We start from the raw sequence: 16782 nt of genomic DNA, 5'->3' as shown, positions 1-16782 counted from the left end.
TGCGGCGCCTTGGTTGCTTTCAAGGTTAAAAGTAATGTTTACAAATGAAAACTGGACTACAAATCCCAGAGAACACAAGGCGCCGTTGCCTGTGTGGAGGGGAGAGAGAGGGGACTCCTTTAAGCAACATTCTTGTTTGCCCAGTCTTCTGTTAGGTCGATAACAACTACATTTCTCACTATTATCGTTGGAGGTTTTGCTTGCTAGCATTTCAGATTAATAGTTGTGTTTTCTTTTCTAATTTGGCTCTCGTAGGAAGTTAGAAAGTATTCGTGTCACGGTAAACTCGGTTTCTGCTGGTCGGCAAGGAAGAGCTTGTTAGCTAGCTTACATTAGCCAGCAGCTACCAGTAGATTTAGGTTACGGCTTATATCAGCGGCCGCCCTGCCAGGTAGATCAACTGAAATCTGGAGGCGCTGGTCAGTCACAATGGTTTGGTCAATCCACCAATATCTGAGTATTGGCGTTGGTAAATAATTAATCTGATTTGGGGACAAATCAACGCAACCTTTGTTTGGTTTGTGCGCAGCCTGGCTGGTTTGGCCTGTTTCATTGTCTCACATCGAAAACACTGAAGTTGTTTTTCAGTAAGTTGCTTGGCTAGTTAGGCTAGACGTGTCCGTGTAAACAAACCCGTCAGCTGTCGACTCCAGATTATCTTGAAAGCTACAATATGGCGCAACACGACTCCTCTCATGTAGCCAGCTCACAGAAAGCACTCATGTTGGAAATGAAGAGCCTCCAGGAGCAGCCTGTCGAGGGATTCAAAATAACACTGGTGGACGAGGCTGATATGTACAACTGGGAAGTGGCCATTTTCGGACCCCCAAACACTCATTATGAAGGGGGATATTTTAAGGTAAGATTATAATAGAATAAATCTTTATTGTCCACCAAGGTGGAAAATTGTCTTTGGCACATCTGGCTGTTCATTCAAACATACACACGCAGCACATAATAACAGAACTGACCATAGACTGTATATAAGTTCGACACTGACTGTATGCACTATTCAAATAATAAAATACAATACACAAATTCAAGAAAACACCAAGAAAAATGAGACTAATAATTGAGCAAGCCAAAACATCCTATCAGAGTTTATTCTCTCCAACCTGAGAACATGGGATGCAGGTTTCTATGTGATGCTCAGAGCCCTGCTCTCTGTTCCCAAAGAGTCCCCAACTGGCTCTATTGCCCTTTGATTAGTTTGATGGCCACACTGGCAATCCTAAGTAGTCAGCTTGCTACTGAATTTACCGATCTGGTTGCCATAACCTACATAATAGGTGCCATATAGTATATTGTAGTAATACTGTGTACAGCCACATGTAAAGACCTGTTTTGTGTCCCAGGCTCGGATCAAGTTCCCTATTGACTACCCATACTCCCCACCTGCCTTCCGGTTCCTCACCAAGATGTGGCACCCCAACATCTATGAGGTACAGTATCACACCCTGACTCTGTTGTTTAATATTAAATGTGACACCTTTGTGACTCTTATATTTAATTTGATTAAACGTCTTTACTGTGACACTTTTGTGACTCTAATATTTAATTTAATTAAACGTCTTTCAGTGGTTACATGATGCATCTTAGATTGAAAGAGTTTATTTCCTCTGTTTTTAGAATGGAGATGTGTGTATTTCTATATTGCACCCTCCAGTGGACGACCCACAGAGCGGAGAGCTGCCCTCAGAGAGATGGAATCCCACCCAGAATGTCCGGTTAGCATCTCCCTCATTATCTCTCCTCCTTTCTGCGTACCTCCTTTCTTTGTTTTCTCTCAACCACTTCAATAGTTGACCTGACTCATACCCTTGGCATTTGTCTTCAGCAGAGTCTCTTCAGGAGTTTCCAGAAGCTAATATTGAATTCATATCTGGGCCAGTGCTGTCAATAGGCATGTCCCTTTGTATGTGGGTTTGTTGTGAAATATTTGAAGATATACAGAATGTGTAGGCATTACCACTCAGTGTAAAAAGGAAAATATTTAAGCAAAAGTGCTTTATGGTAGATTTGTGTCAGAGCACAATTTCCTCCAAATAGTTTATGAAGCAATAATTTATTAAGGGCCACTTCATCAGGAAAATGCTGAAAAATAAAGGCTGCACCTTAACTGAACCCACTTAATGCTCAGTCACAGACAAAATTAGATCAACCTTTATTAATAATGCTGTAAAAAATAAAAATACATTTTAAAATTATGTTGCATTCTTATATTGAGCAACTTATAGTGTGTGGAACAATGGGATAAATTGACATGTTTATATGACCAAAATGATGAAAGCTTTGTTTTGTACGACCTCTGACAAACTTATAGTTAGATTAGTTAGATTAATGCCTCTCAGAAAGTCTTAACAAAATCTGGACATTGTAAGCTTCGTAAAAGTAGAATATGGCAGAGCGGTTGTACTTGATACATGTTGAAATGGCTGATTAGTTTGCAACACTTTGAATCCCCTATTTTTAATAACGCATAATGTAGTTGTAAGCAGATATAAGTGATTATTAATGTAACTATAACTACTCCTTTGGATACCTATAAGTGGAGACTGCTGTACAAACAGTTGATAAACACTTAAAAATCTCCTTGCAGCTGCGCACATATACTTACATTATAGTCTGTTATACACAATTCTTTTATTAGGAGTTACCTATTAATTGATTGACAGAAAATTAATCTATACCCATTTTGATAATTGATTAATTGTTGTTTAGTAATTTTTTACAAAAAACTTGTCGAACATTCTCTGACTCTAGCTTCTCAAATGGGAATATGTGCTGGTTGTCTTGGTCTTGAACTGTTGGTCGGCAGACCAAAACATTTAAATGCGTCACCTCGGGGCCGGGGAAATTGTGAACGCCATTTATTACAATTTTATAGATTAAACGACTAATCAATGAATTGAGCAAACAATTGGCAGATAAATTGATAATGAAAACAATTCATATTTGCAGCTCCAATGAGTAGCCGTAAAATACAGCATGTAAGAAAACGGACATGACAGAGAGGGTAGATTAAATATTCCACATTTGTTAATCAAATCAATTATTTATGTGTTTGTATCCTGTTTAAAATGGCTGTATCATTTCTGGAGGCTATTTCTTTAACACTTTCCACTCATTCTGTGTTTTCTTCCAGGACCATTTTGCTGAGTGTGATCTCGCTGCTGAATGAACCCAACACCTTCTCTCCTGCGAACGTGGACGCCTCCGTCATGTACCGCAAATGGAGGGACAGCAAGGGCAAGGACCGGGAGTATGTAGAGATCATCAGGTAAACTGGCACACAAAAAAACTTCACATACAAGAGTAGAAGAGGCTCTTTGTCAAGCGTCAGTCTCGACTCATCACGTATATTCTATATCATCTCCCTCAGGAAACAGGTATTGGCCACCAAGGCGGAAGCTGAGCGTGACGGTGTGAAGGTGCCCACCACGCTGGCCGAGTACTGCGTCCGCACGCGTGCCCCGGCCCCCGACGAAGGCTCCGACCTCTTCTACGACTATTACTATGACGACGATGACGTGGAGGATGGGGACGGCGACTGCTGCTACGATGAGGACGACTCAGGCAATGAGGAGTCGTGACATGCTTTGTAACAGGATCCCCCGATCTCGCCGACATATGCTACCCGCTTTTTCTGTCTGGGTCGCCAGAAATTCTTGGTTGACAACCAAGAAAGATTTGAAGCTTCCCACTTCTAAACCAATGAAAAGAGCAATTTTTTTTCCTGAGCCTCTGAATAATGTTTGGAGGCTAAAATCGTTGCACCGTTGAGGAACGGTCAGACCTGGTAAGATTTGCACCAGCAGAAAAGTCACCAGTTTCTTCAATTTTGCAAATAGTTTTCATTATCACCTAAAACCTTACTTTGAGCGAATAACTTAAACTATTACTTAAACCTGTTGAGTTGTTCAGTCCCCTGTATAGTCTACGGTATTGTGGGGTTAATACCACTGTCAACAATAGCAACATTTGCACTGGTGCAAACACTTCCAAACTTTGCTCAGCCTCTCTCTTGCATATCTTTGTTTCCCTAATTGTAACTGGGTGTCGCTCACCAGTAGTTGGTCACAGTGGCTGACAGAAGATTGAGGACTTCAAGTAGCCTGTTTTTGTCGAACGGTCTACTGCAAATACATCGAGTCAGACATTTCCAAGTGTCACAGTCTGTCTCGCTTCGACAGGACGGGATGTCATGGGACGATGTTTTCAAAGTTCGGTGCATGCCAGAACATCATTGGAAGCTTTGTGTCCGTTTAACTGGTGGACTGTTTACCTACATTATGATCTGTTTTCAGCTGCAGTGATGAGAAAGACTTGTGTTTGATAGAGATCCCAGAGAACTCTGTATCTGGAGGGAGTGGCTGGCAAGCTGAGCGAGTGGGTCAAATCCTCATGTGAACATTTTTGGTAACATGAAATTGATCTTTGCTGTGTTTCTTCTGGTTACTGTTGGATGTGTTTCTCTGTCATTTTGAGTGTGGGGTTATGTTATTTGAAGTAGCTCAGAGTCTTGTAGGATGACCAAGTTTTTCAAGGGTGGGGGAGGGCAGAACTAATTACTGATCAGAATTGTATCTCTCCTCAGGTTTGCTCTCTGAGAGGCCTGACGGAGCCGCAGACCCAAAACGATGTAAAAGAAAGCCCAAAACATTTTCTGACTGTTTGTTGTATTCTTGTCTCTGTTTGCTCTCTTGCAAGCTTTGTTATTTTAGTCTCGTTCTTTGGTTAGACATTATGCCTGCAATCTTTGCTTGAGAATGATTTATGCGATGAGATAATTAGGTTTTATTGGCAAAAGAAGCTTCCGTAGGAAAAGTGTCTGTTAAAAGGTGTTGTTGCAGTATCAGTCAGGATTATCAAAGTTTTTCAGCCCTGGAAGTCCCTGGAAGTGAAAGAGAATAAGGCCGCCATGTTTTATTTTCATTTCTATCTTTTGTGTCAGCGGAGAGTGGACGGGTTTTGATATCATTTTTAGAGTGCATGGGTGTCCTCTGTGTGTATTTTTTGCATCAGCAATATTGATTGTTTCATTTACTGAAATTGGGACTTCATACTGAATTTCTCAGGATAATGAATTACATATGACAAAACAATTAAGACAAGCAACTATTTTCCTCTTTTAGGTGGTCTTCAGAGTTGGTTTGCAGCTTTAACAGGAACCATAACTGATATGCACATGTAGCTGTATGGATGATCACCATGTTGTTTTATTCACCTGTGTTTACTTTTCATTTTTGGCTATTTAAAACTGAAAAATAAAGATTTATTGGGAAATAAAATGTCTTAAAGTGCTTGGAGTAATTGATGCAACACTTTCACTTAATTTACCCCTTTGCTTTTGCGTTTTATTACACTTTTTTACTTTTACAATGAGGAGATTCATTAGAAAATATATTCACCTTTGATTTTATTCTTAAAACCGTATGCCTATTTCTAAAACGGCATATATATCTGCATGAGAGCTTTTCCTTGTCTTTAAGGATTGTTTATCCCACACAAGCATTACAACATTGTTTTGTATGGATGTCCTTTTTTAATCTTTTTCTTTGTCTGTCCTTTATAGATATGACTATTTGTCATGCGATTGGTTGTTTTATGTGTCTACATCATGGATTATATAGTCCATTTCATGTAGGAATCCGTCCTTAAAACTGAAAACGATTCTCTCAGGACGGTGAAGCGACTGTGCTGCATTCAGGTCACACAGGAATATCGGACGTGACCATGACAGATCAAATCAACAGTCCTCAGATTGAAGACATTTTGCCCTGGAGACGTCGTGTACATTTTGGTTGTTTTGCCTAATATATAAATATACATGTCCACACTATGCACTGAAGCTTCACTTACTTTAATAGGGTTCACCAAGAGGGTACAAAAGCTGTAAATGCTGCATGAGGAGTGGGACAGGCCTCTAACACCTGGGCAGACATTGGGAGTGGAAATTAACAAGTGCTTTTCTTTCTTTTTTTTCTTTTCGGGCATTTGCCTTTACTAGACAGTGAGAGCGAGACAGGATAGGCGGGAGAGAGTGAAAGGATTATCTTTCATTTGTAGGTCTACATCCATGTAAAGGCTAGAAATGTATTCTTCGAAACAAAGAATATTGGCGGGGATCCCGGCTGGGAGAGGAGATGCTTTCCCAGTTCTGTTAATGCAGCATACGGCGTCGCTCAGAGATGACGTCATCCAAACAACACAGTTAGATACCTGCCTGGGAAGTCTCTCAGTTTTATAATAGAGGGACAGCTTTCTAAACAAAAATAATAAAGATACGATACCAACAACAGCCATGTCTGTGAATTATGCTGCTGGACTCTCGCCGTACGCAGACAAAGGTGTTTGCGGACTTCCCGAGGTAAAAGATAGCTACCGTGGGCTAGTTAGTTAGTTAGCTTCTAATCAACTGCTAGCATGTTAGCCGAGGATACCTGATTCACGTAGGACGTTAGGGTGGGAAATAATTTAAATAGAAATACCTCAATTTAAAAATGCTGTGCATTCCAAATTTTCCTGAAGAAAAGCACGGAAATGATAGCTAACAACAGAATGTAAAGGTAACATTATCAAAAACATTAACGCTAGGAGTCTTTGTTAAGAATGGCTCCATTCAGAGTTTTACATTAATTTTACACCATTAACGTTAGCTAATGTGTAAGCAGTTTTTTATTGCTGTAGCTGGTCCAGGTGGCGCAAAATCTAATTACATTTTAAACTCAAGCTATGTGTCAAACTATAAGCCTATTTTGTGTGTGTTAAATCTTGTCTGTAAGGTAGCCATCACTCCCAGTTTGTGTTGAGATTATAGGTTTTACATGTTAGACTTGCATTGATAATTGGATTACATGAGAGGCACAAACTAGAGCTAAAAACAGTAACTCCAGCAATCAGATACAGGGGAGAAGTGAAGGGCAAATAAGTACAATAATTTACTCTGAATCTTATTACAGAAAATATCAGAAGCATTAATTGATGCATACAAAACTTTATTACTTTCCACCTCTGTAAGTTTTGCGTTACCTTGCATTAAGTTTGCATTCCCCCTGACAACAGAACAGCTACTGTGTTGGTCCAGTCCAGCTGTAATACACTGCCAGTTTAGGTAAACACTCTGCAGATACTACAGAAAGGAGAGATGATGTGATACTTTACATTCTGCATTTATTGCTCATTACTCCTTTCAGAAAGCCGAGCTCTGACAGTCTGAAGCTGGCTGTGGATCTGGTTATTGCTTGGACTACAACTGCATTTGTTTTTAAATCTGTGATGATGTGGATATGGCTATGGTTGCTGTACTGTAACAAGTCTTTACTGCCATTACCATTAGCCAAGAACGGAATTTGAACTCTGAATTCTCGCATTGACCCTTTGGGGGCTTCCTACCCAAAGACCATTTAAAGTTACCCAAATTGAAAGACACACAAGTTGCACACTCATAGATTCAACACAGTTCAATGAAACCTTTTCAGCAGGCTTCATCAGGGTTTTTGAGTAAATACACTTCACAAGTTGTAGTATCTTGTGTCCCATTTGTACTGGATATTATGTATTAGATTACATTTGATACTCTACTAGTGGTGGAGATTTTCTTTTTTTTTTATTCTCGGATTTGTAATTTATTACACTTTGGATCTTAAATAGTACAGCAAATGACACTACATTAAAACATAAGAGTTATAAGAGATATGAATTTAAGTGTTATTGTAACATTGGGAACTTTATTTACAAGCGACATAACTGTCATAAGATACATTTCTCTGGTCTTTTTTGGCTTCAGTTGTTCAAACTTTGCGAAAGTTTAAGTGAATCTCTGATGACCATCATAATGTGGGTATTATATATATTTTTTCTCTGAGACCATATACCCCACCGCTGTGTAGATAAAATACTGTATGAACGAATAACCCTTTTTGAACTTGATGTTTTCTGGTCTGTGGCAGGTGTTTGATAGCCCCGAGGACCTAAAGGCGAAGGTGGAGACCCTCGCTCAGTTGATAAAAGAATCTCAGTACTTGGTTGTCCACTCTGGAGCAGGAATCAGCACCTCAGCAGGCATCCCTGACTTCAGGTGAGGCACAAACAACGTCACTCCAGCTCTTTTCTTCTATGGCCCTTTTTCACAAACTCACTGCTTTCAATGCAAAGATAAAGAGAATGATATCAAGACTACACATACTGGGGGGAAAAAGCAATATATCATAACTGAGGACTGAGACTTTTTGGGGTAAATAGCAATTAAGAATCCAAGTACAGCAATCGCAGAACAAACTCATAATATCTGTGGACATGAACAGCTGTCACCTGCAGGTTTTAGTCACATTGTTTCAACACTTCTCAGAGCCGCCGCTGCTCAACACAGCTTGAGAGTTGAGCTAATGAGCAGTTATTGGATGGTGTCCCATGTTGGCAGGCTGACATCAGGAGATGTGATTGGCACCCCACATACGGGGCGTTACATGGTGCACAGGAAACAGTGACATAGACATTGTTCTCGCCAGACCTGTGAATCTGCAGTATTATTTATTTGTCTGAATGGCAATTTGGAAAACATAGAATACATATTCTTTATGCTTATGTTTTGTTTTATATAGTGTCTCCTAGCCATTTGTTTTGTGTCTGTTGCAATGCTCAAGCAAGCCTTTTTAATGTGCATTTACCTTCCATATTCTTACTATGAAAGCCAGCCAGCGCAAAATCCATGTCGAATATGTTCACATCTATGCAAAATGTATGTATCAAATTAACTTAATGTAGTATTCCAAGCATGCAGGTTATTAATAATGTCCCAAATATTTTAATATAATTTCTTTGTGTAAATCTAAAATCTCAAAATTTGATTGTCGTGGTGGTGGTGAATTAACAGGTCAATCTGATGAAATGGACATTTTGCAGTGCAGAGAATTGTGAATTATAGCAGCCATTCTGGAGATCGATCAAACAGTTGCTCAGAAATTGGAAGGAGGAGAAAAGAAAAGGACTCTTAACTTCATAGTGCTATTTCAGATTTTGGCAGCCTTTGAAAGATGGATTATGATAATGTAAATAATACAATGTAGATCTTTTTTTCCCTGTTTTTGAATTTCTGAAAAGTTGCTGTCTACCTCTCCTCAGCACTAATCTGCTTTTCCCAGCACTTCTTTGTACCTGATCTTCAGTGGTCACATGAATGTTTGATACATCTGTCATTAGACTGTTACAATTGGATAAATAAAGAACTGTTTAAAATCAATGTCAAATAAATATAGTATTTATTTTTACTTTGTATGCCACATCAAATACCTTATTCCTTAGAATGCTTCATCCACAGTTTAGTCAGTTTTTAAACAAAATGCTTATTATTTTATTGGTACTTACATTACAAGTAGAGCTGCAATCAGTATTTCCATTGTCCATTATTTATTTTGATTAATCAATGTATCTTATAGTCTATTAAAGCTCAGGTAATGGTGAAAAAAGCAGATCACATTTTCCCAGAGGCCAAGGTGACGTCTTCAAATTTCTTGTTTTATCTGACCAGCTGTCGAAACCCCAAATATATTCAAATTACAATGCTATAAAATATATAGTTTAGCAAATCCAGTTAGTAAACAGGCTTGAAACAAATGAAATGTATAGAACAAAGAATGATAATACAAAGAAAGCACAGTATAATATAACAATATAACAATAAGAGACAGAATAGTTGCTTGTGGGAGTCGTGAATTGCTTCAGTCAGAGTCGTTGAACAGATTGTAATGAACCAAGTGATGAGTCTTTAACCACATCCCCATCAGGATTTATTCATTTTTATGGATTTCACTTTGTGACTGAATTAGTTGGCAAATAGATTATAGGATATTGCAACTCTGAGGGATTAAACTTGTGGACAGCTACCAAAATTTGTGCCACCGCACATAATACAAATACTGTTCTTAAGTAAGCTGCAAAATCCAGGCCAAAAATAAAAAATAAACAAACAAAAATAACTTGGACCTGTTGGCTCAGCCTCCTGGTTTCTCTTGTAGTACCATGGTATGAGCAGATGGGGGCGGTACTTGCTTATTATTTGTCAGATCCAGCTCTTTATAAAACAGTAACACACTGAAATAAATCCAATAAGCTCCAATGCACCAATAAGCTGAGCTGTGGCACATAAGACAGTTTTCTTTTTACTGAGTTAATTCTGGTGTGACTGACAGACATTTCCCTTTGTGAATTCATATACATGTGCCTGGAGATGTTAATATTTAATATTTGATTGTTCTGCCTGTCAGTCAGGTCGACCTTGGATGGCAACATCATTAAAGGTTCCTATATACACATCAGGCCCGCTAACTCAAATTATATTCCCACTGCTGCCACACACACACACACACACACGCTCCAGCTGAGAGTAAGAAATTCAGCCCCTCAGGTTTATATTATCGACGACACCAAAACGTGAATATACCAGCTTTACAGATCCTCCGTGGCTTTCATGTCTTGCAGCATCTTCTCCACAGTGATAAGCGTGTAATAACTGACGCACTCGCCTCTCCGTTAATGCTGGTACATCTTTGAACTTGTCTTGGCCGAGCAGGCAATGAATCATATGGTGATGAGCAACGCGGCTGTTCAAGTTCAAACAGAAAGCCAGAGATGAGGCTGTTGTGGCACGAAGCATTCTGATGCATAAAGCTTAAGTAGTGTGTCCTCGGAGAAACTTGGCAACTGTCAGGGTGTTAGACGGCTCCAGTACTGACAGTACGGCTGCGTTCACCGCTCATTCAGACACCCAGAGCTGACCGTTCAGTCAAAGACGCGTGAACAGAGTGATCTCAGATTGGACAACAGATTTAGTCCATTTTAGTCTGAAAACTTGTCTCTGTGCGCTGTTGGAAACATTTCTGTCAAATTGTTGATATTTTTGTTTAATAATTTTTATTTTATTTTTCTGTAGATTTCAGTTGAGGGAGAATCTTTGCACAATGTTTTTTATTGGTCTATTTTCACTGGGCTCAGACTTGAAGCATTTGACAGCGGGTTGTCAATTTAGTACACAAACTTTGCAGAACTTCTATGCAGAAATCTTCCCATCAGATTGTTAATACTAAACCATGAATACAAACCCACACACCAGTTTTAGACACGTAATGCCTCCAGTCCACCTGTTGTCTAATAGCTATCAGTCTATTCATCGCTATATTCTCTCTCAGGGGTCCAAAGGGTGTGTGGACGTTAGAAGAAAAGGGCGAGTCACCTCACTTTGACACCACATTTGAAGACGCCCGACCCAGCTTCACTCACATGGCCCTCCTGGGACTGCAGAGGGCCGGGTGTCTCAAGTATCTCATCAGCCAGAATGTGGACGGCCTACATGTCCGATCAGGCTTCCCCAGGTAACTCCGCCCTGCCTCCTGTCCTGTAGCACAACATACACACATTTTACACATTAGGCATGGAGCAATACTAATTGATTAATCATCTAAAAGTTGCAGCTCTACAACACTGACATATTAGCACCCAACAAGTTTTTATGGCAAACGTGTTTGCAAACACTTAATTATTTACACACCAAGCAGACAGAGAGCAACATTAGCATTTATTTGGAGTCATGTTTGTGTCCACCTGATGAATGTAAGTCCAATATTCACTCTGCTTCTTGCTTGTTTGGGCTCCACCAAGTCCTAAGAAACATATCTGGCTCTTTAGCTGCTAAATGCTCCACTATGTTCACCAGCTAGTCACTAGCTGTGTTTGGCAGGTGTAGGCGTATACTCGGTTTATCAGAGCTTTTTATTTCTGGAAACATCTGTCTGCTGCTGCTGCTGGAAACAAGGTTGATGAGAGCGGTGAGACTGAACCAAAACATTAAAACCAAAACAAGGAGCTGAAAGATTATAAAATGCTCAAAGGGGAACCGCAGAGTCTGAGTGGGTTTGTCACTATGAGTGACCACTTTTGAATTACATGCAGTCAGTTGACCCAATGGTGAATGTAGAAATAATTATTAGTGCAGCAAAGATGTAGCATCCTATCAGATGCTCTGTCATCGACAACAGTTAAGTTCCTCATTTTCACAAAATGATCCAAATATAGATGAAAATGTTCTCCATGTGATGATATATATTACATTTTAGGGACATCACTGTGCTGGAAGCAAAGTGAGTGGATGAGTGGAATAAGTGAGGAGTGGATGTGAGGAACATATTTAGAGGAAAAGTTAACTTGTTCAGAAAATGCAGTGAATTCCTTATTGAGGAGGAGGCGACCACATTATAGTTTAGTTGTGACTCATTGTTTTTAAATATGAAGCTGCTGCTTCGTGACAACAAATACAGCTCAAATAACTTAAAATAACGCTCAGTCTCATGGAAAATGTTTTGTATGACTCTGGAATATCCAGGCCAAGAATCCAATTTCTCATTCAGTACATACTGTACATCCAGTCTTTACGCATATTGGAGCACTTGCTTTCCCTGGAAGCCATTTCGTAGCTCTCCCTCTACGCCGTCTCCATGAGTCAGGTTTTTTTTACACAAGGCTACACAGCGAAGTGGTAGTTCTCTGAGGAAATAATTGCGACAGCAGACAAACTGGTAAAGTAAACAGGTTGGCTCTTATCTGCGCAGCTGCCAGCTGGAACGCAGAAGTGAATATGAGGCCTCACGAAGAACGTGAGACGCAAAGAACGACTGAGAAAAAGTTGTGTTGAACAGTCCCTGACGTTAACGTAGGAGACAACGATCTAAGTGAATATCATCTTTGTGATCTTTTTGCCTTTGTGGACTTTTCTCCCTCTCTCTCTCTCTTAGGGATATGCTATCAGAGCTTCATGGAAACATGTTTGTGGAGGAGTGTGAGAAGTGTGGCAGGTATGTACGCCATTTTATTAGGTACACCTGTTTGGTAATACAAACAGCAAATCAAGCTGCTGCAACAGAATATGTAAAGGTTGCAGACAGGCGGTCCAGTTACTGTTCATTTCACATTAGCATGCAACAGTATCAGATGTGTGCCAGATGCTGTCTATCTGGCATCTCAGAAACTGGTGCCCTCCTGGGATTTTCACACACCGCAGGTTCTACAGAGAGTGACTTGTTAAGCTAAATACTCATTCGGTGGCAGTTCTGTGATTGAAAACACTTCACATCAAGAAGAGAGGTCAGAGGAAAAAGGCCAGAGTTGCTCACAGGAAGGCCAGAAGTACTCAAGTAATGTGCAGAAGGCCATCTCTGAACGCTCGGTTGTTGAACCGTTGTGTCAAAGGTAAAAGCCGCTGGTGTAATTGTATGTCAAGTGTTTTCTCTGCACACGAGGCACCTTAACACTAACTCTGGGTCCTATTTGTCGCCGAGCAGCTGCACCACAGTCTCTCCCTTTTCATATGGAAATAATGCACCCTTTCACAGAGCGCTCATTATCTGAAAATGATTCCAGGAACATGACAGTGACTTCACTCTACTCCCGTGACCTGCGCAGTCTTCAGATCTCATCCAAGTAGATTACCTCTGGGATGAAACAGAACTGAGGTATAAATGTTGCAGCTGCATGATGCTGTTGAGTCCCTGACATCCCTAAAGAGCATCTCCTGGATCTTATAGAGTCCATTTCTTGAAGAAATCAAGCTCTCTGAAGACAACAGTTGTCTGTTTTATCTAATAAAGTCGTCACTGTGTGTATATTATCATGTGTATTGTGTGTATGAGAAATGTATGGTGCCTGTTAGCAGTTTTTTCTCCTCAAGTGTAATTCAACTGAAGCTGATCTGGCGGCACAGAGATGTAATCTGTTGGAGTTTTGGTTTTACAGGCAGTACGTCAGAGAAAAAGTGATCGGTGTGATGGGGCTGAAACCGACAGGACGTTACTGTGATGTGGTGCGATCCAGAGGACTCAGAGCCTGCAGGTAACGTATGCTTTCACCGCCTTTTTGAAATAACCAACCATGTACCATGATCCGTTTATTAGTATGACTTTACTATTCTTTACTAAAACAGAGGAAAGCTGATAAGCACTATACTGGACTGGGAGGATGCTCTTCCTGACAAAGACCTGAACAAAGCGGAAGATGCCAGCAGGTGAGACAGACTAAACTGCAGCAGTTTGTGCTTCATTTGTTTTTGATTCAGCACCTGTTGTGATAACCAAGAAACACACAGTACATCCTCTTATCTAACCTGATTTGCTTTGTTATCACTGTTTCTTCTCTGGCTAAATAACACAAGTCACAGTCCAAACGTGTCCTGTGAACTGAAAAATGTGAAATAATGTTTTGGATCCCTTTGCTTTAGCATTCTGCGTGACTCTGCTGTGTCCTGAAATGCAAATACGCCCTTATTTGAAAATCCTTTTTGGGCTCATGTATGTATCACATCTGCTTTAATGTTTCCATTTGCCGCTTGAGTGTCAATATTTTCGTTCAGTCAGTGTTTACAAAAACAGCAGGATGAATTTTCTGTTTGTGTTTCACCTTGGTGTACTCAGTGACCCATAATACATGCTAATTAACATTTAAATTACAAAGAGGAGATTTGGAGTCATGTGTTCGAGGCAAGCCGATGTGCAGCATGTTTATTTGTTGCAACAAAAATCTGACAAAGAATTGAGGGATTAATGAAAGTTGGGTTTAGTTGGGATAGCTACCCTGGGGCCATGTTGTGGAACAGCCTGGAGTTACATCCAGATAACTTCTCTTTCACCGTGTCTCTGTACTGAATAGGAGACTCCTGCCGTGGAATCACTGTCTACACTCTTTCGTTCATTATGACAGATGGCAGCGAGCAGAACGTCCGCAGTGGAGATTACTTTGTGTGTTACTGAAAATCGGTAGATAAGTTTGTGCTTCTCCCGTATTAAATTTGAGTCACAGTGCAAAGCATCTGTCTCTCTAAAACAGAATTACCCAGCAATCTTTGAAAAACCCAGCAGGTCATTTTACAACAGTTATGGCTCTGAAGGTATTTTGAGAATCCTCGAAGACTTTTCGGACCATCTGGATGAATAAATATTTGTATGTTGCAAGATGAGAAATTATTTTTATTGAGCCGCTTTTCCCAAATCCACACAGAGACGGCAGCTGGAAATGACACATCTATATGGTTCAAAGAGTTTTGTGGATTCTGGGAATACCTCCAAAACAGCCGTAAGTGTTGCTAAATGATCTTCTGGATTTTTCAATTATTGGCTGGTAATCATTTTTCAGAGAAACGGATGCTTGGCGCTGCGACTCAAATGTAATTGTGATACATGAGAAGCATTAACTAGGACAAAATGTGGACGTGCTTTGAGCCTTCCTTCAACTTGGTTAATGTTTTCCTCACTACCAACAATCTCTACCAGCATTGGAAACTCGACTAACCCTTTTAACGCACAACAATAAACCCCCCCTTAACAACAGGCAAAGACGAAGAACGTCACAAGCAGTCACGTGAATATTATGAGTGACGTATATCTCTACTGTCTGTACCAAGGCGAGCGGACCTGGCACTGACGCTGGGCACCTCCTTGCAGATCAAACCCAGTGGAGACCTTCCACTCCTCACCAAGCGCAAAGGAGGGAAAGTGGCCATTGTCAACCTGCAGCCCACGAAACACGTGAGTCTCATTTACGCACCACCACCTGACACACATGAACAGAAACATGGCAACTGCACAAATCAAAGGCAAAATTGTGAATAAAAAATGCTACTCGTTCGGCATCTTCAGGTACGTCATTTCATGGTTGTAATTTTCTGTCTTGTAGGACAAACATGCGCACCTGCGTATCCATGGTTACGTGGATGAGGTCATGAAACAGCTGATGGAGGTGCTGGGAGTGGACATCCCAAAGTGGGAGGGTCCGACCGTCTGTGAGAGCTCCACAGCCTCCTCCGAGTCCACCACCGATGTCAAACCACCGCGTGCACTTACTGCAAAGCAAAAGGTGAAAAAGGACCTCATTAAGGAGGAGAGGAAAAGAGAAGCGACAGCACTAACAAACGATGGGAGCATTAAGGAGGAGACGGTTTCGGTAAAGAAGGAGAGAGCAGACTCCCCAGTCGAGGTAAATGAAGAGAAATAGCCTCAGGTATTTTTTTTTCCTCACAACACAAACCCGTCCAGAAACAAACTTTACAACTGAGGGAGCTCGTTTTGATCGAAGCCAGAGAGGTTCCTCTCCTCTTACTTCCTCTGGAGCAAAGACTCTTCTAGTGCTGTAGTGGTTTTGTTCATCCCAGATCTTTTACACTCCCCTTACAGCCACGATGAACAGCGATTTGAAACTGGCTCCTCAGCTGAAGGCTCAGAGGTTGACCTCTCCATAAAGCAAAATGAGCAAAGTGTGTGTGTCCAGGGTAAGAGGACAGCACTACATTACGGGGAAGTTTGATTGGTTTTCTTTTTCATTTCTGGTCAAACAACTTGCCTGAAAAGTACATTTACCAATACGCAGCCTGCGATGTAAATGTTCCTCCTGCTATAGTGACATCATAAGAGGGATCTTACATATTATCCAACATGGGACTTTTCTTTGCTTGAGTCTTTAACAGAGAAGACAACGAGATGAGATCTGGAGCACGCAGTTATAAATAAAACTTTTAATAAGGTGTGTAAGGTTGCTGCACCTTATTAAAAGCTTTATTTATATCCATGTGCTCCAGATCTCATCCCCACTGCCTTTAAAGACACCTTCACAAGAAGAGATAACAAGTGAGCGTCTCACAGCTGGAGGACGTTTTAGGTTAAACCTGTTTTTTTTGTTGTTGTTTTTTAGTGCATTACCTAAACAGTAATTTTGGGTGTCATTATGTTGCATTGTAAAACAATTTGA

General features: G+C 40.5%; 2 protein-coding genes across 2 annotated transcripts; both read left to right on the top strand.

The window, feature by feature from the left end:
• The first annotated feature begins 260 nt into the window (after window positions 1-260).
• Window positions 261-5276, top strand: LOC139296073 (ubiquitin-conjugating enzyme E2 R1-like). The gene is made up of 5 exons (XM_070918358.1): window positions 261-859; window positions 1356-1442; window positions 1630-1727; window positions 3146-3280; window positions 3383-5276. Exons 1-5 carry the CDS (start codon window positions 674-676, stop codon window positions 3591-3593), a joined length of 717 nt encoding a protein of 238 aa, XP_070774459.1. The 5' UTR covers window positions 261-673; the 3' UTR covers window positions 3594-5276.
• A 1010-nt stretch (window positions 5277-6286) lies between these two features.
• sirt6 (sirtuin 6) lies at window positions 6287-16212 on the top strand. The gene is made up of 8 exons (XM_070919421.1): window positions 6287-6370; window positions 7953-8080; window positions 11187-11369; window positions 12786-12845; window positions 13783-13878; window positions 13970-14050; window positions 15443-15566; window positions 15715-16212. The coding sequence occupies exons 1-8, from the start codon at window positions 6305-6307 to the stop codon at window positions 16030-16032; spliced, it is 1056 nt and encodes a 351-aa protein (XP_070775522.1). The 5' UTR covers window positions 6287-6304; the 3' UTR covers window positions 16033-16212.
• Window positions 16213-16782: the final 570 nt, after the last annotated feature.

This window comes from Enoplosus armatus, chromosome 14, assembly GCF_043641665.1.
Source record: "Enoplosus armatus isolate fEnoArm2 chromosome 14, fEnoArm2.hap1, whole genome shotgun sequence".
NCBI classification, from domain to species: domain Eukaryota; kingdom Metazoa; phylum Chordata; class Actinopteri; order Centrarchiformes; family Enoplosidae; genus Enoplosus; species Enoplosus armatus.
This window is presented reverse-complemented; position numbering and strand designations above follow the sequence as displayed.

Coding starts and splice junctions, on each gene's coding strand:
- LOC139296073 (XM_070918358.1), top strand. CDS start 674: ATGGCGCAACACGACTCCTCTCATGTAGCCAGCTCACAGAAAGCACTC. Junction 1,443..1,629: donor GGCACCCCAACATCTATGAG/GTACAGTATCAC, acceptor CTCTGTTTTTAG/AATGGAGATGTGTGTATTTC. Junction 3,281..3,382: donor GAGTATGTAGAGATCATCAG/GTAAACTGGCAC, acceptor CATCTCCCTCAG/GAAACAGGTATTGGCCACCA.
- sirt6 (XM_070919421.1), top strand. CDS start 6,305: ATGTCTGTGAATTATGCTGCTGGACTCTCGCCGTACGCAGACAAAGGT. Junction 8,081..11,186: donor GCAGGCATCCCTGACTTCAG/GTGAGGCACAAA, acceptor ATTCTCTCTCAG/GGGTCCAAAGGGTGTGTGGA. Junction 14,051..15,442: donor AAAGCGGAAGATGCCAGCAG/GTGAGACAGACT, acceptor GTCTGTACCAAG/GCGAGCGGACCTGGCACTGA.